The sequence below is a fragment of the Erinaceus europaeus genome, unplaced genomic scaffold, assembly GCF_950295315.1.
Source record: "Erinaceus europaeus unplaced genomic scaffold, mEriEur2.1 scaffold_561, whole genome shotgun sequence".
In the NCBI taxonomy this organism is placed as follows: Eukaryota; Metazoa; Chordata; class Mammalia; order Eulipotyphla; family Erinaceidae; genus Erinaceus; species Erinaceus europaeus.
This window is the reverse complement of record NW_026648034.1, coordinates 43,043-69,828: the sequence shown is the minus strand read 5'-3', so window position 1 is coordinate 69,828 and position 26,786 is coordinate 43,043. Positions and strand designations below refer to the sequence as shown.

Here is a 26,786-nt window from a genome sequence, read left to right as displayed (position 1 = left end):
AATAAGACAGTTTTGATTTTGACCAGGTATTCTTTTCAACTGTGTGTTTCTAAGAAGGCTGATTCAGTGCTGAACAGGACAGGTCCTAATACATCTAAACCAAATGGCTCTCAAAATCTAGTTTGCATCTGAAGTGAGATAAGCCATAAAGAGAAAGACATATACCACATGATCTCACTTACAGGTGAAACTTAAAAACAAACAAACAACAACACCAGGAAGAAGGAACGCAAAGTAAAACATGGACCAATAATCATCACTTATTATTTCCTAAGTACTCCAACTCCAATAGGGAGAAAATTCTCAACTCCCATACTTTATTGAAAATATTGTTTTGGCACCCAAGTAATAGCAGAAACTTCATCACCTAGCAGTCACTAAATCCTGTCCTATTAGCTAGGTAATTCTTTCACAAAACTTACCACTTAAGTTGTTTTTAAAGCCTACTACAACTAATTTTAAATGCAGAAGGAACACTATACATATATTAATGCCTAATGCTAGAATAAAACACAGAACATCTCCAGTACTTTACACAATTGCTGTTTGCCCCATATCACCTCTCAATTCATAGAAACACTTAGTCTGGTGGGCTTTTTACATTTTCCACATCTGAATGCCATGTAAATTGAATTAAACAGTATATTTTTATGGCTGAATTAGATTTTTTAATTAAACATTTTCTATGAGATTCAGCCATGAGTAGCCTGTAATTTTTTTTTAATTTACTGCTAGATTACTTTGAACTGTTTGATTATCCAAAATTTATTTATACTTTCCTATTAACAGGCATGCAGACTGTTTCTACTTAGGTGCTATTATGAACAGAACTAATATAAAGAGTAATAATGTAGCAATAAATGTAGTAATAAAGTACTGAAAGAACCCCTAAATTACTGTATGTACTACACAGAATGGCCACAGACACAATAAAATTAGCTTCACAGTTTAAACAAAAGGCAGGCCATGTATACTTTATATCATTATACATGTGGAGGTACATGCACAATAAATCACATGAACTATTATGGATCCTAAGACGAAATGGATCACAATGTTTGATCCCACAAATTATCACATTTTAGCATCTGCTCTGTATTTTGTAATGCATCAAGAAGAGACTAAGTCAGGCAACAGCAAAAAAATAGGTATCAATCATTGTCCTATTAATTCCACAAACGACACTTCTATAAAACAGGATATATGGTATTTAAAGATGTGTTTAAGAGGGGTTAAAAAAAGTTTGATTAGCATCAGTCTGGCCTTTTAAGTATGTGAAACACTTGCTACTGTGTAAAATCAGCAATATTTTATTTCCTGAAATTATTATTGCAAATTCATGTAGGGTAATACTAGGATAAGGACCTAGAAAGAGTGTTGATGTTAAATTACTATTATACTCATGTGCAGGAGATACTGAATTGAGTCACGCCTGAAATGAATGAGTATTAGGAAAACAGCATTTAATATATTCAAAAATATATTCAACAAGTTATTTCATTGCTGATAGGCTGCTTTTCCTAGTGTTTTAAAGCAGAGAGAGAGAGAGAGAGAGAGAGAGAAGAAGAAGAAGGAGAAGAAGAAGGAGGAGGAGGAGGAGGAAGAGGAGGAAGAGGAGGAGGGAGAAGAAGGGAGGGAAAACAATTATCCTAAGCTGTCAGCTTCACTCAAAAACACATATATAGATAGGAAGTGAAATGAAATCCTTCAACAAAAGCATCCTTCTGTACAAAGTTGACCTATTCTTTTTTTGTAGAACCACAGAGATATAAATTCATACATTGTATACTGGTGAGTGAAATCTTTATACTTTCTTCCTTACCTCCCATTCTCTGGCTGCTGCTTCACTAGAGGAATCCTCATTTGTTTCAGACTCTTCGATCTTCTTTACTACGATAAACCCAGGTTCTCTGGTATATTCACCAGTATCTTCTGCATAGATTTCTGGACTCCACTGAATGAAGAAGGCATACAAGTGGTCTGTCCTGTTGGAGCAAGTATCTTAATTACAGATCTAGTACACTGTGATAATCAACAAGAATGACAAAATTAGTTTTGGTAACTTTTAACAATTTGAACTTAAAAATACAAGAAATAGGAGCTGGGCAGTCCTGTGCAAGTATTAGGCTTCAAGGCCCCAGGCCCTACCTGAAAGGGGGAAACTTCATGATGTTCCATGCATGTTTCTACTCGGTAAGCTCTCTCTCTGATTCTTCATGATTTAAGATGTTACTGATGTTTCAGCTAACATACTATGGATAAGAAATTTAAATGCTACTTATCACCAAATATATATACAGTCATTTTTTTCATTGTCTTCACAGCAATATCACAAGCATATCTGATTTGTCCAGAACAGTTCGTTTTTAAGAATTTTACATATAATGTCACAGATTTAAATTCTTCAAATCACAGTGAGTTTTGTTTGTTTGTTTTGTTTTGTATTGCCACCAGAGTTATTGCTACGGCTTGGTGCCAGCACTACAAATTCACTGCTCCCAGCAGTCATTTTTTATTATTTTATTTTTTATTTTACTTGATAGGACAGATAGAAATTGAGAGGGGAGAGGGAAACAGAGAAGTAGAAAGATAAGACACCTGCAGACCTGCTTCCCTGCTCGTGAAGTATCCCTCCTGCAGGTGGGGAGTGGTGGCTTAAACCCAGGTCCTTGTCGACTATAATGTGTGTGTCTGTCACAACCTGGCCTCCTCTAATTATAGCCTGTCAAAAGCACACACTGAAGTATATATTTGGGGTGAGGGAAATTTTTATTTTATGTTCCTCAAAGGAGTAGACTTTATAGAGCATATATACAGACTTTCCAAGAGGTACAAAAACACTCTAATAGTTCCATGAGAACAGATTTATCTATCAGCTTTCACGTTACTCTTACCATTCACGTTACTCTTACCATTCACATTACTCTTACAATTACCAGTCTGTCTAGAACAGTATGATCTAGCTATCTTACAAATTTCCCCATGTCTGCATTCACTACAGAACTTTATTCTTACTTTAATAATTTTTTAAAGGCCATATTTTTAGTCATTCGGGTATTTATACTGGTACATGTCCCTAAGATATAAGACCTTCTAGGCTGCATAAAGCTGGTACTGAAACAGTGAAGAGATTAAAGATTGAGTAATAAGTACTTTTGCATATTTCATTTCCAATTCATGAATCCCATAAAATTGGAGGACTTTTAATGAAGGTGTTCATTAATGATCACTAAAATAATTTTGATCAAAGGTGATCAAATTTTGATATACAGTGTAACACAAATTTAAGGAATTGGCAGATTACCATAACAACTCTGTTTAATCTTACTTCTTTATGGATAACTTATTTACAACACATAACAAGGAAACAAAAGGGAGGAGGCAAAACTAAGAGAGTCAATATTCAACCTCCTTTCAAAAAACAGTATTAATCAATATGCACATAAATTGAGGGGAGGGCCCATATTTATTAAGGTTATGTATTTCCTATTTTATTTTTCCTGTGCAATAATTATGTCAGTTTGTAACATATATTGCTTTCACCAATTACATATTAACAATAATCATTGTGAAAATAAAATATTCTCCTGGACTTAATATTTTGAATAGTGTTCACTGTTGATGGGTGAATTTTCCTTGAATTTTTTAACTTATTCTGCGAAACAGGTGGATTTAGTATTAATTAATTAATTATTTTACTATTATGCCCATGGCTCTATTTATTCTTTTCAGAGATAGCACAGTTCTCCATACATGACCATCCCATGATTCATTCCCCTGAAGTGAGGTGTTCAGGGTATTTCCAAGTTTCACTCAGACTACACTGCAATGAATGTCCTCACATGTGCATGTTCTCTCACTGACACTTGTATGACTGGGGACTAGCTCAACAAAGCAGGAGTGAGCACATGTTACAGTGGGCATTATCTTTGCATTTTGGGTTTTTTTTATTTATAAAAAATTATAAATATAGGGAAAGAGGTGTACAATTCCATGAATTTAGCACTTTTATTCAGTGTTACCTTTTCAAGAATGCTAGCATAGGAAACATAGCAGAGCACAGCCTTAGAAAGTAGAGATACTAGGGGCCAGGTGGTGGTGCACTTGGTTAAGTGATCACATTACAATGCACAAGAACCAGGATTCAAGCCCTGGGTTCCCACCTGCCGGGGCAAAGCTCACAAAAGCTCTATGTCTCTCTCCCTATCCACCCCCCCCCCATCAATTCCTGGCTGTATCTTTCCAATAAATAAATGATAATATTTTTTTTAAAGGTAGAGGTGGTACACTCTGAAGCAAGGGGTATTCATGCTTTTTTGTATATCAGAAAACATTTTATTTCCTTAAAGTTATGATAACACTTCTGTAACATAACTGATGGAATTAGCAAGTAGCCATTTGACCTTCCTCAAATAATCCTGTGGAAATTGAGGCTCAAAGAACTCATGCAAATACTAACCCTCTAACTAGTCATTGATGTGGGATTCTTCTTACTCCCAGTCTCCAGAAACTGAAGGAAAGCACGATAGATTACTAGCACAGTAAATCTTAGACCCTTTACTATTTTGACAACACAGTAGGAGTTTAAAAGAATATAATCTGAACACATACATACACAAGTATATATATTTTTTGCAAAGTAAAATAATAAAAAATAAAATATTCTGTAAGGAGATGCAATGGAAACAAATTCTGAGTATTAAAGAAGAGCAATTCCAAGTATATATATATATTTTTTAATGGGGAATGACAGAAGGTAAATTTCATTAGATTACACTGGATATATTTAAAAGAACAAGCCCTGGTTATAACTAGAAATGTCAATATTTTCAATGCCATCACTTCTTTTTACTAATCACTTTAGAGCTCCCTGTATAAGCAGCAATTTATAAGTTATGTTAAGAAAAATTAAAAGGGAGTTATACCATTATCTTTCTTTAGAGAGGAGATAACACCATTCAGTACTTTGATTAAGTTGGTCGCTCTAAGACATCTCTTAAGATTCATTTTATTTACTTATTTATGCAAGAGAGATAGCCATATTCATGGCACAACTCTTCTGGGGCTGAACTCAGGACCTTGTGAACTCAGGACCTTGTGACTGAGAGTTTTAATGCTTTATCTACTGTGCGACCTACTATGCTGTGCTCTAAGAAAATTTAAGTAAATTTCTTTACTTCTAAAACTGCGTATACATTTGCTTTGTCTTGCATTAAGTAGTACAATAAAAACAAGTTAAAAATAGAGTAAAGAGCAATTAAATGAGTTAGAATAGACTTGAGTGTCTGATTTTAATCATAAAGCATAGTTGTTCTTCTGATAAAGGGCTTGAGACAGAGAATGATAGAGGGAAAGAAAGTGAGATGGAGAAGTGTCCAGGTCCAGTGGAGAAGCAATTACAGAGCCAGACCTCCCACCTTCTGCACCTCATAAAGATATTTGGTCCATATTCCCAGAGGCATAAAGAATAGGGAAACTTCCAATGGAGGGGAGGGGATATGGAACTCTGGTGGTGGGAATTGTATGGAATTGTACCCCTCTTATCCCACATCATTATTAAATCACTAATATAAATATTTTTTAAAAAAGAAAGAGAGACTGAGAGATACCTGCAGCATTGCTCCACCGCTTGTGAAGCCTGCACCTGCAGGTAAGGATGGGAGTTTGATCCTCAGTTCTGGTGCCTGGCAATATGGGTGCTCTACTGGTTGAATCATCATTCAGCCCTTAGAGTATATTTCAAAAGAACTTAGGCACTGACGTAAAATAACATACAAAATAATACTGACTTAAGATTTCAATAATGTTCTAAGGTTTTTATTTTTACCTTTCTTGTGGCACAGCAAACCAGTATTCATGTTTCTTATCTCTCTGTGCATACTGTTGCATTGTTGCACTAGCATGAGATACAAATGTTTTCCTCATTGGTTTCCCCACTCTGAGACATAAGAACTTATGTAACCGGTGCCTTCTCTTTTCTTTCAAAACTGCAGAACCTGAAATTGAGATGCAAACATCATTGATTCAGTTCTCATACATGATGCTTAAATATCAGTTCAGTAATGTTTATCCTACACCTCTGACAAAATAAGTGCAGGACACGAGTTCTCAACTGAATAAAACTCAGTTGAATTAAGGCGAACTTGCATTTTTCCATCTCTGGAAAATTGATACGTATAGCTAGACTAAGGAACTAACAGCCAATGTACAGACTGAAATTATGCAGAAAGGTATCAGGGCAAAATGTGAAAACTTCAGGAATGCTGTACTGTGGCTTAATACCGATAGAAAAGTAATTATATATGTATATAATTCAATGACATTTTCTAAAAGAATTTTAGAGCGACTTTTAAATACCTTGACAAGTATTTTTAAAGATTTACTTTAATATGGTTTCCATGAATTTATTTTTAAAAGTTTCTGAAGTTTTTATATACATACACTGGTGTAATGAAACAGCAATTAGATTACATTTGGTCAAATCTTTGGGCAACTTACTAAGGCCACATTATATCTAACTCTTGCAAGCAGAAGATTCCGATATGTTATTCTGAGAGTCTGTGAATACAGTTGAATCAAGAATCTGAACTTTAATTAGTTTACAAAGATAGTATTTTGTGGAGGGAAAAAGCACTTAGAGCTAGCAGACTGGTTACCAATGATGCCTTTTTTTTTTTCTTTGTAAAAGTATACAAGGTACATAATTTACCTGAGCTCTACTAATTGTATCTGCTTGAAACAGGAAAACTTAACATTTTTTCTAGTTATATTCTAGTTTCACATTTACTACATAGTCTCATTATTCTAACATTACTGAAGATCTGAAACTCTGAATAATCCCTGTTAAAATTAAAACTAATTTTTATACCCCCCCCAAAAAAAAAAGGTTGCAGAAGGCATGTGGTAGTCTAAGGATACCTATTTAAATGTGATTACTATTATTTTTTCCTTTGTCATAATAAAATTCTCCACATCAAACCCTGTAATCTAACAAGCCCACTAAAACGAAAAGTCAACCATGCTATCCTATAGTCTACAATAATCCCTGACTGTATCTTTTTCAAAGGGTTTAAAGTATAAGACAACCATCAGATCCAAAGATATTAAGTAAGTGGAAATTTTTAGTGAGTTTCTTCACAAGTAGAGATAGTAAACAACAAGTTACAATCCAAAGATCGATAAGGTCTATTACATGGGAACATGCTGATGACACTATAAGGTGAAAACAACCAAGATATAACACTATGTAATAAATAATTCCAGATCCTATTTAAATGTATATGTGTTTGTGTGTTGTGATGTTTCTGTCTGAAAAAGTCAGCTGGAACAGTGAAGTTGTTAACAAGTAAGTAAATGAAAAAGAAAGAATTATATAGGGGTCAGCAAATCCAAATTGGTGTATATAGCTAAAACAACCGATAGAAGGAACTAGAACTAATATTTACAAGCCAGTGTCAATATCAGCATCACTCATAATTGTCAAAAGGTGAGGAAAAAACCCAAATGCCAATGTATATTTAAAGAGATACATGTTATATATAATGACATATATATAGCATAATGGATAGTACTGACAATCGTCTAACATTTTAATTACAAATGAAAGTGGTTTAACTGGGGCCGGGTGGTGGTGCACCTGGATTGAGTGCACACATAATGCACAAGGACCCAGGTTTGAGCCCCCAGCCCCACCTACAGGGGGAAAACAGGGCTGCAGGTGTCTCTCTATTCTCTCCCTCTCTACCTTCCCCTGCCCTCTCCATTTCTGACTATCTCTATCCAATAAAAAATAAAGATAATTTTTAAAAAAGTATCTACGGTTTTGTTAATGTCTCCTTTTTAAAATAAATTTAAAAAATTTAAAAAAAAAGAAAGTGGTTTAACTGATAAAATTTCTTTTTATTTTACTGCCACCACAGTAATCACTGGGGCTTGGTGCCTGCATGAAAAATCCACTGCTCCTACCGGCCATTTTTTTCTTCCTCTGTCCCTTTGACAGAAGAGAGAAACTGAGAAGGGAGCGAGACAGGAGAGACACCTGTAGTACTTGTTTCAACACTCACAAAGCCTTTCCTGCAGATGGGAACCAGGGGCTTGAACCTAGGTCCCTGCATATGGCAATGTGTGTGCTTAACCAGGTGCAACGCTGCCCAACCCCGTAATTTTTTGTGTATATTTTAATAAAAACATTTTGAATTCTAAAAATGTTCATAGGTAAACTGAGTTAAGCTAGAATCAATAGTCCAATAAAATATAAAAATGCAAGCTTAGATGTCTAGGAAACTTCCTATCTGTAACATAGTAACAAAGAAAACACACACACACACACACACACACGTGCACACACACATGCACACATTTTGCCATCAGGGTTACCGCTGGAACTCAATGCCATCACAAGTCCACTGCTCCCAAGAGTCTTTTCTTTTTTTCTTTTTTCTTTTTAATTTATGGGATAGGACAGAGATAAATTGGGGAGGGAGGGGGAGAGAGAGAGAAGAGAGAGGAAAAGAGGAAAAGACAGACACCTGTAGCTTTGCTTTACACTGGTGCGCCGCTATGTTCCATCGCTGGGGAGCCAGAGACGACCCGAACTGCCCTTGCGGCTACAGACAGACTATGACCCACATAGTCAACGACTGCCACCTCTCCAGATTCAAAGGAGGTCTCGAAACTTTACATCAGGCTCAACCTGACGCTGTTGACTGGCTACGGAAGAAGGGCAAACGCTAGAAGATGAAGTGATCGTGAAGTGTTCCCAATGCAGGTGGAAAGCAGGGGTTCAAACCTGGGTCCTTGCACACAGTGAAGTGTGTGCTCAATCCGATGTGCCACTGCCCAGCTCCCTGTGTTAATTTATATCGAGTGCTACTTTCTAAAGTAAAGCACCGATTCTAATAATGATGAAATATCTAGATACAGGAAACATTTAGAAGTAGTATATTTATGGTCACCTATATTTTCTTAAAACGATGGGATTACAGTTTTCATAGCTGTAACCTGCATTTAGGATTCAACATATTATAGGCTGGCAAAATAGCTCACTTAAATAAGCCCACTGCAGGTTGGAGACTGACTTCCACTGCACTGAAATAAACTGTAGCACTATTCTTCTCTTACTCTCTCTCTCTTACTCTCATTTTTATATGCAATAAAAAATATTTGAATGAGGTAACATGCTAAAAATTAAAAGAAAAGGGGAGTTGGGTGGTAGCACAGCAGGTTAAGCGCAAGTGGCGCAAAAGCACAAGGACTGGCTTAAGGATCCGGGTTCAAGGCCCCGGCTCCCCACCTGCAGGAGAGTTGCTTCACAAGCGGTGAAGCAGGTCTGCAGGTGTCTATCTTTCTCTCCCCCGTCTTCCCCTCCTCTCTCCATTTTTCTCTGTCCTATCCAACAACGACATCAAGAACAACAACAACTACAAAAATAAAACAACAAAGGCAACAAAAAGGGAATAAATATTTAAAAAAAGAAAAGAAGAGAAAAGAAAAGAAAAGAAAAGAAAAGAAAAGAAAAGAAAAGAAAAGAAAAACTGGTATTACAGAACTGGGTGTACTTGTAGGAACTGAACTACTTAAAGATGAAATGCAACGAGTCTGGAATATCTAAATGGAAAAGACGAGAAGGAAAAGAGATCAGAGACTATCGGCTGGTCCTCAGAGAAATGAGTCAAAGGTGACTAAATCATTGTTCGGAGTGGCCTAAGAGGTGTAGTAGCTTCTACAGAAGTAGAGTAAGAGAGTGGCAATGTGCAGTCAGATGAACTTTAAAGTCTCGCTAACACTTACCTTCTATGTCAGTAGATGCGACTTTATGCTTAACTTCTTTTTGTGACACCTGCTGCATATTTTCCCTTTGCTGTTTAGTTTGTTGCATAGTATGAGTTTTCCAGAGTTTTCGCAGCTCTTCCACCTCTGTCTCTGAGTCCTGGTTTTGATCCTTTTCTTGTTTTCCTTTCTTGATGGTTTGTTTCTGTTTCAGTTCCATTGCTTCCCCACAAGGCATACTTTCTTCTCCACCCTCTTCTTGGTGCAAGGAATTTTCCTGAAGAACATCCTCACCAGTCTTAGTTTTTGCATTTGGACTTTGCTCTTTGAGGTTTGATGTGTCTTGAGAATGACTGGTAGTCTGATCTCTACCCATTGTGGTCACTGAAAGATTATTTAAATCAGTTTTATGGGAAAGAGTTCCGTCTTCATTTGTAGAGTGTCCAGAGTAGGATTTTAAGTTTTCCAGAGTACTAGGAGACTCAGAAATGACTGTCAAACATTCTACTCCACTCTGATGGGCAGTTTTCACAGATTCTGTGGACTCATTGGATGACTTCTCTTGCCGCACCTCATCTGAAGATATAAGCTCTTCTCGTATAGGGGAGAGTTCTGACTCTGTGAATACCTCTTCAGAAAGAGATTCCTCAGTGCTCCTAGGAACAGTGCTGGCACTATCGTTAGTTGCCTCACGAATTCTTGAGTCTGTTTCATTGTTACTTCTTGCTACCTTCTTTAAATGGCAGAAGTCTCTTCCTGATAACTGATCTAGCTCTCTGTCAGTAGAAAATTAAAATTCATTAGTTTTAAAAAGCAGTACTTTCCCACAAAATAAACACTGGTAAATTATCACTGTAAGTTTTTCCCAAAAGTCACAGCATATATTTCTTAATCTCGCACACCAAAAAAGTATGACCTAATCATGTAGACCAAGTAATTATGTTATGGTTTTGCATTAAGTGTTTAGTATCTGGGAAGCAATAACTAAGGTTTTTTTTTTTGAAGTAGTCAACCTGAGGAGAAGTTTTTAGTGAAGCTGTATTTTTTTTTATTTTGGAAATAAGCCTAGATAAAATTCTGATTAAAAAATTTAAAGTCGGGAGTCGGGCTGTAGCTCAGTGGGTTAAGCGCAGGTGGCGCAAAGCACAAGGACCGGCATAAGGATCCCAGTTCGAACCCCAGGTACCCAAATGAAAAAATGAAAAGCTAAAAAAAAAAAAACCTGCACAAAACTTAAGCAAAAGTGCTAAGAATTCTCCAAGCTAGTCCTAAGAGAGCTTGTGAGAAAAAAGAGATAAGATTTTAGAGAGTTGTACTGCTAAAATTATTTGTTGATGTAAGCACTAATGTTTAAAGGTTAGTTTAAGTCCTGGAAAAAGTATATATATATATGGCATGAAATACAGGTCATCAATTTAAAAAAAATAATGGTTAAAAGTAGCTGTGATGAATAGTGACAAGATTTCTTAGAGAATAAGTATTGGCATTTATGGAAGAATGAGGATAGAAAAGATGTGCTTTGCTTTGACAGCACATCTACTAAAATTAGAATGATACAAAAAAATTAGCATGGTCTCTAGACAAGGAGAATAGAAAAGGTTGATAGATCTAAGTTGAGAAAAAAACATATAACTGCTTCTCTGGATGGTATAACCAAAAAATTCCTCTTTTTCCAAGACCTTCCAATTTTCGATAGTGAATATGCATATATATTAGACTAAAATTTTATGTTTAGAGTAGATAATTTTTTAAAATTAGTTGAAGTCCAAATTATATGTCCTGTGCATCTGGCTTACCTCAAGAAAAATAAGCATTTATTTTGTGCTATGAAGTGTGCAATAGTGCCATCTACTGGTGATAGGCTCAAACTGTAATAGTTTTGAGAAACTACATATTTATTAAGACCCTTAGGAGATATAAATCTAAGAAATGTAACAGGTTATATATTCAATTAAGTGCTAAAGTCTTTACTATTAATAAGCTGAAGGACATTTATTCATTGCTACTGCTTAATCAAGCTCCTTAGCAGTTAAAAAAAAAAAAAGGAAGGGGCCAGGTGGTGTTGCACCTGGCTGAGTGCATGTTACAGTGAGCAAGGACCCAGGTTCAAACCCCCAGTTCCCAACTGCAGATGTAAACTTCCCAGGTGGTGAAGATATATTTTAAGTGTGTCTGTCTGTCTGCCTCTATTTCCTCATTCCCTCTTGATTTCTGTCTCTAAAATTAATAATGACATACATATAAAAATCAATCAAACCTTATACTTCACTTTAGCCATAAATGGTAATGACATTAATCTGCAAAACCACTTCATTCATCTGACTTTTGGTAAATATTGTTTTTCATCAGTTCATAAGGCAGGACAGGAAGATATTTATTTTAAAGAAAGATGTTTTTGAAATGTCTGATCCAATTCATAGTTTTCCCAGGTGATTTTCTAGTTGAGAAAACAGTAGTAAAAGGAAAGAGTTTTATATCCCTGCCTAATAGTTACATCTCATTCAACACAAAAATCCCAAAGTAAAATAATATAAACGGAAATGCATGGGGCTGAGTGATAGTGTACCTGGTTGAGTACATACATTACAGTATGCAAGGACATGAGTTCAAGTCCCCAGACCCCACTTGCTGGGGGATTCACAGGCATTGAAGCACGTCTGCAGGTATATCTCTCTCTCACACACACACTCTCTCTTTCCTCTACCTCAATTTCTCACTATCTTATCCAATAAAATAAATTAAATTAAAATTTTTGAAAATGAAATCCTTAAAAAAATTACTTAAAAAATGGAAAAGCAGAACAATAAAAAGTGAATCTCACCCATGATAGACCTGTCTTTTAATCTCATTCTTTAGCCTTTGTCTCAATCCTCTAATCACCTCAATAACCTGATTTGTGGAAACTAATTTTGTATGGTCTATACAAATAATTTATATTATATCTTGTAATCTGCACCTTTAAAGATGAGTTTTTCAAGTCAAAATAACATCAGTTGGGTAGAATGCATATGGAAGACTTTATCCTACAGCATGAAGAAGAGAGGCATCCTGACAACTCATGCAGCTTGCCTCAGAAACAGAAATTATTTGCCAACTTCTTTGAAAGTTTACCTTCCCCACAGAGGTTAACTTTGGGACAGTTGTCACTAACGCTTCAGGTTAATATTGGGATGTAAACCTGTGTCAATTAAAGTGAACCCAGTTTTTAAAGTATGTGTATGGAGCGGGTGAGTTCTTTTCCACTGAATAGCTATTTTCTACTTCCCTTCCTTTGTATTACCTTTGTTGTTTCTTAATTTCACATTCCTTATTTTTATTACTTGTCACACCTTCAGTCAAGCACATGATTTTCAAAAGGTTGACTAACCTGTACATAGTCTCAGACCTGCAGTTTATATCATACAAACATTCTATTCCAAGCTTAAATTTTCTTTTTATCTATGCAATGTCTGGGTCTTCTCTCTTTCATATTTTTCTGAGAATGATGGAAGTATATAGGCTAATAAATAAGAAGTCTTAAGGATTATGTTACAGCCATTGGAATAACAGTTATTTGTTCATGTGACCTCTCAATCCCTCACCCAACTCTAGGCACATAAAAAAAGAAATCTGATAGCTGCCTTTTATTTGTCACAGTACATTCAACTACATATAGAGATGATTTGTAATTCTGAATGCCTACAAAGGACTGGTCAGCAATGAATTGTATACTATAGGTTATTTTTTTAAATATCGGACTATATGACCAAATAAACAAATACAAATCTGAAACAATTCCCAACTTTTCAAGATGCCTTAAGAATAATTTTTTCAATGTTTTTTTTCATTGTTGACAAAATATAAAGCAGCTACATAATAAAACTAGTAAAATATTTGAGTATTAGACCAGAGTCAACTATCCAGATATAAATAAATTACAATTCACTCTTACATGGGTAAGGATTCCTTTATTTTGCTATCCAAAATTTCCTTATACATTGCAGCTGACATCACTTCTTCCATGGGACACATGATGCCATACTCCTCACAGCCATTCTCTTGAACCAATGGGTCAGTTTTATGTGGATCAAACATAATGTTATTGGGTGTGACTAGCAGCACACCACTGACTGTGCCCTAAGATGAAAAAAAAAAATTAGCCTTCAAAGTTTAAATCTTCACAAGTAGTCTACCTTTTCTTACTGATTTTTCATGATTTATTAATCATTACTAAATATAATTTTCAACTGAACATTAGTTTTAAATGATAACAGCTGGTTCACTGGCATACTATCTTAGGTATCTTTCATTTTAGAAGACCCACAAATATTATTACTAGGTGAGTGTGATAGAAAATGATGCTATGACAATTCACTGTGTATGTGAGCAGTACAATCCTAAATTGTTTAACTACAAACATCACTTGGAAAGTCCCTCGGAATGTTATTTCTGGCTCTTAGACTGAAAGTGATTTACCATCACTTGCATTTGCTGATCAATCTGCTAATGTTACTTTACAGGGACTGCCCCCTCCTGCACTACTACTGAAAGAATGCACTGATATTCCAGTTGCAACATAATGAATGTTTCTATATAGCAGGGTCTCTTGGAAGCATTCTGTGGATACCATTGTTCATAAATCAGCACAATGGGCCAAGAGCAGTAATGTTTCCACACAAAATTGACAAAGATCTCTTGATCTTTGTCAATTTTGGCCTCACAGCTCAGCTGGTAGTGGACTGGGCTTGCATGCCTGAGACTCCTGGGCTGATTACTCAGTGCTGCATGTACCTCAGGAGTCCTCTGGCTTTTCTCTCTCACTTGTAACTTTCTTCATGCACATGTAAGAAAAATGTTAAAACACACACACACACACACACACACACACACACAAACAAAAAACCCTGTGTGCTAAAGAGAAAAAAAAAACTTTAAAAAACCTCTAGATGTAAGAAAAGTGTAAAACACACACACACACAAAAAAAAAACCTATGTGCTAAAGAGAAAAAAAAATGAAAAAACTCAAGTTATTCCTCAAAAATCATTTGACTAATATTAAGTCAGAATCATAAACTCACACAAAAGTAATCATGTTTCATTATTTTTAATGAATTTCATATTCTGGACATATTATAGAGCCTTCTGTAAGTTTTTTTTAATATTATTATTAAAGTAATTTTAATTCCCATGGCCTTTATAAACTTTGAACACAGATTTCTCTTTCATTTATAGCTTTGAATTCCTTATGTACAAGTACTTGACTGTACATCTTATAAGTGTCTCCTCCTGTTTAGTTTTTTTTTTCTTTTCCCACGTATTAGAATAGACAGAGCCATTCCCCAACAAACGTCATACCTAGAAAACCAGGCTATTTCTTACCCTGTCAGTAACTTTCTCTTTGCTTTGATTCTTAAATTCTTGTTCTTGAAATTCTGTTTCTAGACAGGATTAATTCTCAAACTACTAAAAGCACATACAGACGTATATGAAATAAGTATTTTAAATACTGAAATGCTGGGCAATGATAACTGAGTAAGGAGAAACAAACAAGGTGAGTAGTACAGTACACTTGCACCGGCATAGTGAGTAGAGAGAACTTCAAAGTTTCAAGAAGAGAGAAGAGAGGAAAGATTTAACACCTAATAAGGAAGCTTTGGAGTTCTAACAAAGAGTAGATCAAGCTTCCAAACTGACTGCTACTTATCTGAATGCCAACTATCCAAGTATAAGAAAAGCACCCCAAAAAAGAGACAAGGAAACTATTTCTAAAATCCATAGCGCCAAGAACCATTAGTGCCCTCATAAGACAGAACTAAAAATCTAGTACACTTGAGCCTCAGAAATATTGGAGGGCTATTGTTTTAATAAAGAGGTAGTAGTGTGGGGGCCAGACAGTGGTGCACCCAGTTAAGCAGACAGTGCAAAGTACAAGGACCTGCTCAAAGATCCCGATTCGAGCGCCCAGCTCTCCACCTACAGGAGGGACGGACAAGTGGTAAAGCAGGTTTGTAGGTGTTTCTCTCTCCCTCTCAGCCTCCCCCTCCTCTCTCAATTTCTTTCTATCCAATAAAAAGGAAAAAAAAATGGCCTGTAAGGAGCAGTGGATTCATAGTGACAGCATGGAGCCCCAGCAATAACACTGGAGGCAGAAAAAAAAAAAAAAAAGAAAGAAGAAAAAGGAAGGAGTAAGGCACACAAATAACTCTCCTGAGAGAGACCCTGCTGCACCAAGCTGAATGCAGTCCAGGTTCAGGCTCTGCCCCCCACTTGCACTGGGTAAAGCTTTGGTACTGTAAGTCCCCCCACATCCCAAACCCCATCTCTTTCTCTCTTGTCTTTTTCTATTCAGAAAAGTATTAACAGGCTGGCAAAAGAGCTCACTGAGATAGTGTACCTGCTTTGCCATGCACTGGATAGTCCAGGCACCAGCTCAGATGCCAACATAGGGAAGAAAGTTTCAGTGCTGTGTTATCTCTCCCTCTCTCACTCTATCTCTGTCTCTTATCTGCAAAAGCTGGCCTGGAGTAGGGCAGCCCTGGTGGTAGATGTAGTGTGGGTAACATGTTTTGGAGAGGTGTGAAACTATATGTCTAAAAACACTTATCATCTTGCAAACTAAGGCTACTTAATATTTATATACCTTTCCCATTTTGGGGAGCTCTCTTCCCTAATCCAAATTTCTGGTCCTTTTTCTAGCAGTGACATCATCTCCCCAGACAATAACTAGGATCCGCCTGCATATCAGATTTCAGGCTCAGGGAAAAAAAAAAAAAAAAAAACCTAGTATAGCCACAGGCCCTTTGGAATATAGCTTAAATATGCCTACTAGCTATCTACAGAATGGAGACCCCCCCAACTCTTCATCTGCACTACTCCAGCCTTTAGGTTCAAGATTAGTCAACAACTTGTTTGGCTTTATATGTCAACTCTCTTTTCAACCACTAGGTTCCAGATGCTAGCATGATGCCAACCAGACTTCTCTGGACAGACAACTCCACCAATGTGTCCTGGAGCTCTGACTCCTCAGAACCCCGCCCTACTATGGAAAGAGAGAGGCAGGCTGGGAGTATGGATCAACCTGTCAATGTCCATGTTCAGTGAGGAAGCAATTACAGAAGCCAGACCTTCCACCTTCTTCATCCCACAATGTCCTTGGGTCCATACTCCCAGAGGGTTAAAGAGCAGGAAAGCTATCAGGGGAGGGGGTGGGATACAGTGGTCTGGTGGTGAGAACTGTGTGGAGTTGTACCCCTTTTATCCTATGGTTTTGTCAGTGTTTCCTTTTTATTAAAAAAAAAAAGTAGAAACATTATTTATGCTATGAGGGGCTTGAAAACTAAAACATAAAAGTCAGTATCAAACTGTCATATTTCACTACTCAGTGAAAAAATAATTCAGCTTTTCTCTAAAGTGTTATTCATTACCTTGCCATTGGTCACATATTTGCAGTTAATTTTAAGAAATTTCTCAGTAAATGCTTCTTCCTCCTCAGAAGTGGAAGACACAATTCGTGCAGGTCGAATACCACTAAAAGTAGATGAGGGAGTTGCTTCTTTTGGGTGGACTACATCAGGAGTCTTAAAAAAAAAAGCGCACACACTTTAGAAAATGAAATAAAATAAAACCAATAAAGATCAACAAATAGCACTAAGTGTTGTTCCTTCTCACTCAAAATAACACATAAAGGGAGAACAGAGGAAAAGTGGCATGGTTTTCGTATTCAGTAAAGGTCCCTAACAAAATTTAAACTGAAAGATCTAACCAGTGGGGGTAGACAGCATAATTGTTATGCAAAGAGACTTTCATGACTGAGGCTCCAAAGTCCTGGGTTCAATCCCCCACACCACCAGAAGCCAGAGCTAAGCAGTGCTCTGGTGAAAAACAAACAAAAACACCAACCATTTTAATAGGATGTACATGAATCATTTGATGTATACTAAAAAAAATGCATTTCACTTGAGGCTAGAAGATAGCTCATTCATTTCTCTTGAGGCTAGAAGATAGCTCATTCAGCTTCCCGTGTACGCAGCCACAGGTTTGAGCCACTGCACCACATGGGAGCACCATGGAAGGCAGAGAGGGCCTTCATGAATGATAAAGTAGTGCTGTAGACACTGTCTTATCTCTCTGTCTCCATCTCTCATTTCTCTTCCCTACATCGCCTCCTGTAAAATAAGAATGAAATAGACCTGGGGAAGTCACTGCTAATCATACTCATCTCCAGAGTTGACCCCTGGCAAAGCGTTTAAAAAAATTATAAAAAAAAAAAACACTCATCATGCCATGAGTATACAAGCACTCTCAGTTGCTGTTGGTTTAAACTACTGGTTCTGCTAAATAGCTTAGCATGTATTCCTCAGGTACCCCGGTGATGATGGGAGAGAAAAGGTAGAAGATTTGTCTATGATACCGAGGGTTTCAGCAGAACCTGTTCACTGGTAAGAGTCTCTCAAAATCGCAAGTCGCAAAGCTGGTTAGTATGATTCCGCAAAGTATCAGATCACAGTACTTGAAATTTTCTAGCAGCATGAGCCAATCGTATGGTAAAGCAATGCTGTTGAGTACTTAATATAGGCTCATAAAATTATATTCAGACAGAATTAGCAAAACCTGTTTAGTGAAAAAAAAGTATGTGACTCTTTGTCAAAACAAAAAGTAAGATGTAGTAGTGAATTTGATCACTGTCATTATGTGAAGTAATGGTGGCCATTTTGTAAATACCTACAAAAACTCTAAAATGATTTCAACAGCCTCTTAGAATCCATAGTTCCCTAAGTTCAACATCCTGTACAATATAGGGAAGTTAGGGCCAGGAGGATAGCTCACTTGGATAACGCACTTACTTTCTTACTATGCAGGACCCACATTCAAGCCTGGCCCCACCACACTGAAAGAAGTTTTGATGTTATGGTGTCTGTCTCTCTGTCTCTTTCTTTCTGTGTGAACAATGCCTACCTATAGTAGTGAAGTCCCAGTGACGATTAAAAAAAAGTTAGATATCTTCTAATCTTCATATTACGTAGAATCACAATGCATGCTGCCTTGTAAGAATAGTTTTCAAGGCAGCAAATTTCTTCAGGACTATAATTTTATAACTAGTACCTAACGACTTCAATTGGTCTTTTGAAAAAAATAAAGAGAAATGCCTTCACTCCTGAAGATTCTGAGATACAAGAAAAGTGGTACATCAAAATTTAACATATTATTCCATCTATCAAAATTTAACATAACTTATTATTCCAATAGATCAAATCCAATGATTAAAATGTGCATAATGACAGAATTATTGGAATTAATTTCTAAGTTTCATGTGCCACTACTAAAATGTAGGACTGAATTCCTACCACTGGGGAAGATCTTTAGAAGGTAATTTTTAAGGACAGGCCAATGAAGAATATTGCCAAACTATTGCACTTTAATATACCATGATTATATTTTTAAAATAGAGTGAAATTCAATTTTAAAGTTGCATGACAGTATTCAGTCATTACTATCTACTTATATAAAGTTTGCAACTCCCCCCACCATTTTTGATACAAATGAATGGCTTTATACTCACTATTATCTCTAGAAGTTAATATATTTAAGTTTTGCATTATTTGTAGTGATACAAAAATCACATTCAGGGTAGGGGTAGATAGCATAATAGTTATGCAGAGACTGTCATGCCTGAGGCTCCAAAGTTCCAGGTTTAATCCCCCGCACCACAATAAGGCAGAACTGTGCTGTGTTCTGGTGTTTTTCTCTCTGTGTCTCTCTCTGCATCTCTCTCAAAATACAATAAATAAACTACTTTAAAAATAAATAAATAAATAAAAGAAAAATTACATTCAATGAGGTATATTCCCCATTTAAGGAAAGAATTTGACAAAACACCTCAATGTAGTTTTAGTGAATAATATAGTAGAACATAAGAACTGGATTTGTGGGAAATAGAGCTGTGATATTCTTACTAGGCAAGGCACAAAAAGTTTGAGGTAGAAAAGCTATGCAAGCATAAAGAAATACAGATTTTCATATAACATACAAATGATTTTAAATGAAGTATTAGCTTTAACAGTGTCGTATATTTTGAGGGTATGGATCAAACTGTCAACAACACCCATGTCCAGTTGAGAAGCAATTACAGAAGTCAGACCTCCCTACTTATGCACCCCATAAAGAAATTTGGTCCATACTCCCAGAGGGATAAAGAATAGAGAAGCTTCCAATAAAGGGGATGGGCCACAAAACTCTGGTAGGGGAACTACATAGAACTGTGCCCTTCTTATGCCATTATCTTGCCCATCATTATTAAATAGCTAATAACAAAACAAACAAAAAAAAAGTTGAAAAATAAGAAAATAGCTCCTGAAACACAATGGCAGAGGAGGACCAAGAGGGGGTTATGTGGAAAACCAAGAAGTGCTACAAAGGTACAAACTATAGTATTTTACTGTTGACTGTAAACCATTAATCCCCAATAAAGAAAAAAGGAGAAAAAAAAAGTGTCACATATTGAGATATATTAATTCACATTGTGTAATACGCCTATATATTGCCATGTTAATCAGGTATATGCAACTGCTACCATTGGTATCCTTTTGTATTATTAATTAAAGATACCTATCACAATAATGAAGAATACTGATAAAAACTCATTATATTTAAATGTGTTCTTATATATCATTTCATTTAATTTTCAAATCTTCTCTTACGAGGAACATACTGCTGCTACCTTAACTCGCAAGGAAACCAAGTATAGTGGCTTTCCCAATGAAGGATGTGAGATGAAGATGAAATGCAAATTAACGTTGGCAACACACAAATTAGTGAGCTTAACTGTAATAATAAACACCTCTCCTTTTAAATCCTGCTCTAAGTGATGGATGAATATGTGGAGAAAAAAAAATGCTTAAGCAAATCCACCAAGAGAACCACTGCAAGTTTGCATAAAGTTCTTCTTTATGACAACTCTATTATTTATAAATCCAGTCAACATTTTATTCTAGTATGTAGCTATGTTAGTCACAGAAACTACATTGAGGTACACTGTTAAACGCTCTCCTTAAATGAAGATATGCATCCTCGGACAAGTCTCTCTGAAGTCTCACATTCTACAGCTCAGCTATTTGCAGTAATAAGCATATGACAGTTTTTAAATAGTAATCCTATTAAAAATACATGAGAGTGCTCAACCCACAGAGTACATATCCTGTTATATGAAGTTTCTTTGGAATAGGATTAAAAATGATGACTATAAGTACACTACTTTTTGTTTTTCATAGCTGTCTTTGAAAAGTAATGACACTTACGGTAGTCTTATCAAATTCAGCCTCAGATGATGTTGGTGACAGAGGACTTATGGGACTAAGAGATGGAGAGCTCTCAACACTGGAGACATATTCTGGGTCAGGAACATATAAAACCTGTAAGAGAACATTCACACACAGATGGAGCCAAATTGAAAATTAACAATCAAGTGGATTTTTATAATTACCATGAGCAATTACCTTTAGCAACAAATAGGAAAAAAGTAAATTTCTTAAAGTATCTTATTACTAGTAACAAAGTATTATTTAAATTCAATTAAAAAGATACTTAAATTCTATTTAAATATTTGATAATACAAACTGTTAGATTTGAGTAGGAGAATAATTATATATATATATATATATATATATATATATAATATATATTATGTGTATTCCTTCTAAAGAACAGTTAGGCAATAGATAACAAACTTTAAAATACCCTATAAATTTTGCTCAAGGACTTTATAGCAATAGCTTCGAATACACAAAAAGTGTTCGCTATAGCAAATTCACAACAGTAAAAACCTGATTAAAAAAAAAAACAGTATAAAGCTTAATGTGCCTAAACTTATCAATACAGTAAAATATGTATTGATATTACACACATGTGAATATCTGTTATTAATCTGTGCGTAAATACCATTTTCAATATCAAAGTAAAAAATGTTTCAATGACTAGAATATTCTTAAGAGATACAAACAGCTAACTGCAGCTGCTGATGGCAAAGGAAACTAGAAAAAGTCTGAGATATAAAATGCTACCTTTAAAAATGTTAGACTTACTTAGCAGATATTGCTATGAGTATTTTTTAAAACTCTTCCAAGTAACACTTGAAAACACAATTCACAATCACAGACATATTATTAAAAGTTCCTATGAACGTAAATAACACTTTTCTATATTTAAAAGGTTTTGTTCAAAGTATACATGAAACTGTTTTTCTCAAATTTTCCATATTGTTAAGTAGACTGTAATAACTCCTTCTAGCTTGCTATTCTGCAGCAAGACATTTAAAAGAAAGTTACCTGTCCAGTCACAACTGAGCGGGAGAATAATTTATTTAACTGAACAAGTTCATTGGGTGTTGTATCAAACTTCAGGGCTATACTATTCAAAGAATCCCTTGATTCAACCTGTATAAAAACAAACAAACAAATCATTTTAATTTGTTAAATAATTTTAAACTATTAGGTTTAATAATCAGTTAATGAATCTATGGATACATCATATTTGATATGTATGGTGGTTCTATTTCTGGGACTAGGAATGTTTTCTTTTGCTAGTAATGGTCTCACCCAATTATGATGCAAAACATACACTTTATCATAATATATCACATTACATTTGGACCACTACTTCAAACAATTTCAAAACAAAAATACAATTGATAAATGCAAACAAGTAATTTTTCATATTACAAAGACTTGGAAAATATTAATTTTTAAAAATATTTATTTTAACTTTTGTTACCCTTGTTTTTTATTGTTATTGTAGTTATTATTGTTGTTATTGATGTCATTGTTGGATAGGCCAGAAAGAAGTGGAGAGAGGAGGGGAAGACAGAGAAGGGGAGGGGAAGACAGAGATGGAGAAAGACACCTGTAGACCTTTTGAAACACCTGTGAAGTGACTTCCCTGCAGGTGGGGAGCCGGGGGCTCAAACCGGAATCCTTACTCCGGTCCTTGCGCTTCGCGCCACCTGCGCTTAACCTGATGCGCTACTGCCGACTCCCATATTAAATTTTTATTACCGTTATTTATTTATTAGACAGAGACAGTCAGAAATCGAGAAGAAAAGGGGAAACAGGGTGGAAGAGAGACAGAGAGACATCTGCAGCACTGCTGGACCCCTTCACAAAGCTTTCCCCCTGAAGGCGGAGACCAGGGGCTTAAATCTGGATCCTTGTGCACTGTACCATGTGCACTCAACCAGGTGCACCACCACCCGGCCCCCCAAAGTACAATATTCTTTAAAATGGTGTCTAAAATATAACTTCTAGAAACACTAACATTTTATTTTACCAAAATATACCTGCAGTAAATACATAATGTCATGTCTACTTCTTTTGCAATTTACATGTAAAACTACTAAAGATACTGGAATCAAAATTGAGTAATCCCTTCCTCAGTAATTTTAGCATTTGTGCTTATATAGATTTTAGATCTCTTTCTCTCCCTCTCTGTCTTCCCCTCCTCTCTCCATTTCTCTCTGTCCTATCCAACAATGACGACATCAATAACAACAATAACTACAACAATAAAAAGGGCAACAGAAGGGAAAATAAATAAATATAAATAAAAAAATTTAAAAAGAAGTACATTTTATTTTAACAATAGAGATACAGAGAGAAAAAACAAGAGACCAGAGCACTGCTCAGACCTGGCATATGGTGGTACCAGCTAAGGACTGAATCTGGGACCTCGGAGTCTCAGACATGAAAGTCTTTTTGCATTATGCTGTCTCCCCAGGCCAGGATTTACAATTTAGGTGCAAGTGAGTAAAAATAAAAAAATGGTCACACAAAATGTCAGAAAAGATTCAAAGGAAGAGAGGGAAGAAGGGTTAAGAGATTTAAGAAGTAGAGAGAAAGGACAAAAATTCAAAATAAAGACTAAAACATGTTCAGAGACAGATCTTCCTAAATAATTCAGAGTATATACAGGAGTTTAGGATTTGAAGACTCTTAAGTCATCTAACTTACATCATCCCCCTCCAAAAAAAAATTAATAAAATACGAGACTGAGAGGACATTTAGAAGAAGGCTGTAAAGTATTCTGAAAATCAGAGAAATTTGAGATATGGGTATAAAGCGCAATAATGAGATCTATGTACACTTATGCTCATAGCAGCACAATTTGTAACAGCTCAACCTACGAAACAACCTAGATGACCAATGACAGAGGAGTGGCTTAGAAAGTTGTGATATATACACACTGTGAAATATTAGACAGACACGAAAATAACGGAATCATCTCCTTTGCTTCACCTTGGATAGAACTTGAAGGAATGGTAAGTGAGATAAGCCAGGAGGGTCAGAAGATGGTATAGAGCACACACATTACTATTCAGATTCCCCCTGCAGGGAGAAGCTTCAGGATCCCTAGAGCATTCATTTTGTTGTCATATAGTTCATTGCCCTGTATGTTTCCTATTATGACTGTACCTTTTAATATCATTTGCTAACTTGAGTTTTCTTCTTCATTTCAAACGTGAGTGGCCCCTTATTTCTTCTCACATTTCATCTGCATTTTATTACTCTTCAGAGCGTAATGACCTTATTAGAAACAGTATTAAGGGAGCCCAGAATTTTCTTTGGTTTTTGTTTTTGCAGTTGGGTGGGAGAGGGGGAGAACTTGTACACTTGCAATCCCACTGCTCCACATCATTTTTTCATTTAGTGATAGAGAATGAAGGAGAGAGAGAGAGAGAAGATACACCACAGCACTGGAGGAACCTCTCATGTGGTGGTAGGACCTGAATTTGAACCACCTATGTGGCAAAGCACATGCCCTACCCAGGTATCTAGCTAACCAGCTCCCACACATGCTGTCTGTTCCTATCTCTCTATAAACTTGTTATAAACTGTATATATAATGATCACTTCACATAGAACAAATTATAGAAGACCTACAGAAAAAGTGCTTTTCTATCCTTGCTCAGACTCAATTTTATCATTTCCATTTTTTTTTTTTTTGCCTTCAAGGTTATCACTGGGGTGCAGTGCCTGCACTATGAATCCATTTCTCCTGGCAGCCATTTTTTTTTCCTATTTAATTGGATAGGACAGAGAGAAATTGAGAGAGGGGGGAGATACAGAGGGAGAGAGAAAGAGGGATACCTGCAGACCTGTTTCACTGTTCATGAAGCATCCTTCCTGCAGGTAGGGAGTGGGTGCTCAAACCTGGGACTTGGTGCACGGTGATATGTGTGCTTTACCAGGTGCGCCACTGTCTGCCTGCCACTTGAAAATCTAATACCTTCATCTCACTCATGTCCTGTTTTTACTATTTTAAATCTAATACCCTGCAGTAGTATTTTGGACTACTAATATAAGATGTCTCTTGGACCTTGTAATTTCCCTGTTGTACAACTACTGATTATTGACCTTTTTTTCATCACTTAACCTGACCATTTAAAGATAAGATTTGTGATATGACAGTATTTTGTAAGCTTATAGATGGTGCTATGAAATAAAATCCCTTCACAGAGAGTTTTTGAAAATCATCTCAATATGGTAGGTTGTTGTTATTGCATAGATGAGAAAAATGAACACAGAAGGAAGGTGGTATAAGTAGACTTTTTTTCTTTTTATTTTACTGGGGGGGGGATAATGGTTTATAGGACAGTACAGAGGTGCAGTTTCTCATCTTCCCATGGAAGTTATCTGCACACCTTTCCTACCACCCACCCAAGACTTCCACTAGAAAACTAGTCTGCAATTAAAGAAGGTGACATTGTGTTCTTCAAGACAAAATTAATGGGATTGGAGGTGATTTTGTGTAGTGAAGTGAGTGAGGATGGGAAAGACAACTACCAGATGGTTTCCTTCATATGTGGAACACACAAAATTGAAACACATGAATTCGCAAAAAAAAAAAAAAATATATATATATATATATATATATATATATATATATATATATATATATATACAAACTACAAACTGTCTGTAAGACTTGGTAAGAATTATAGCGGTTGAGGTGGGCACAGAATTTTGGTGACAGATGTGGTGTGGAACTATACACCTATTTTTATAGTCTTGTAAATCACTAATACAAATTTGAAAACATGCCATTTTAGGAAAACTCCAAGGTCTGGGCTGTTCACCTGGGGAGTGCTTCTGTTTTGCCATAAGCATGGCCCAGTTTTGAGCCCAGCCCCCCTTGCACTAGAGGAAATTTTGGTGCTGTAATATCTCTTTCCCTGTCTCTGTCCCTCCCTCATCTGAAAAGTCAGGCCAGGAAGACAGGTGGTGGCACACCTGGTGAAGTGTACACATTACAGTGCACAAGGACCTGGGTTCAAGTCCCTGGTCCCCACCTGAATGGGGAAAGCTTCATGAATAGCAAAGCAGGGCTGCAGGTGTCTCTCTGTCTCTCTCCCTCTCAATTGTCTATCTCCCCACTCCCCTCTCAATTTCTCTTTGTCTCTATCCAATAATAAATAAAAATATTTTTTAAAAAAGGTTAGGCCAGGGTGGTGAAGCAACATCAAGAACAAAAAGTAACATAGAAAAAATGTTTTCTCAATACAAAAAATACAGATTTTACAGGAGTTTAAGATTTTATAAATTACAGCAAGGCAGGCTATAAAATAACAACTTAGATTTACTTTTTAGTAAGTTATTTATTTATTTATTTATTTATTTTATGAGAAAGCACAGCAAAGACCAAAACACCAAGCTTTGCCTTAGTTCTAGGGACTGAACTTGGAACATCTGTGACCTCAGTCATATAAATCCTGTGCTCTAACACAATGGCTATTTCCTTAGCCCTGTAACTTAGTTTATTACCAGAAATATGTTTGTTTATTTTAAGGTTTTGCACAGGGGGTAAAACGACATGCTAGAGGATATTTTACAACCTCTTTAGTTAATACTTAAATATTTTCAAAAGTCATTTAAACAAAGAAAACAAGGAATTTCAGATTTCAATTATCCTTCTCCAAATTTAAATGGTTCTTAATTAAATTTAATTTCACTACAACACAAATTCCATTAAATTAAAAACAGTTCTTTATAAAT

The 26,786-nt window shown here is 36.0% G+C and overlaps 1 protein-coding gene across 1 annotated transcript in view; it reads right to left on the bottom strand.

Moving 5' to 3' along the window:
* Positions 1 to 1,643: 1,643 nt before the first annotated feature.
* The window catches only part of LOC103118192 (oxidation resistance protein 1), a 39,963-nt gene continuing 14,820 nt past the window's right edge, over positions 1,644 to 26,786 (bottom strand). The window contains exons 3-9 of the mRNA XM_060184668.1: positions 22,068 to 22,177; positions 21,042 to 21,155; positions 17,172 to 17,324; positions 13,700 to 13,884; positions 9,790 to 10,544; positions 5,828 to 5,996; positions 1,644 to 1,985 (exon numbers count right to left, since the gene is read on the bottom strand). Coding sequence (XP_060040651.1) covers positions 1,805 to 1,985; positions 5,828 to 5,996; positions 9,790 to 10,544; positions 13,700 to 13,884; positions 17,172 to 17,324; positions 21,042 to 21,155; positions 22,068 to 22,177 — 1,667 coding nt within the window. The 3' untranslated portion in view covers positions 1,644 to 1,804. The remainder of the gene's footprint in view (positions 1,986 to 5,827; positions 5,997 to 9,789; positions 10,545 to 13,699; positions 13,885 to 17,171; positions 17,325 to 21,041; positions 21,156 to 22,067; positions 22,178 to 26,786) is intronic.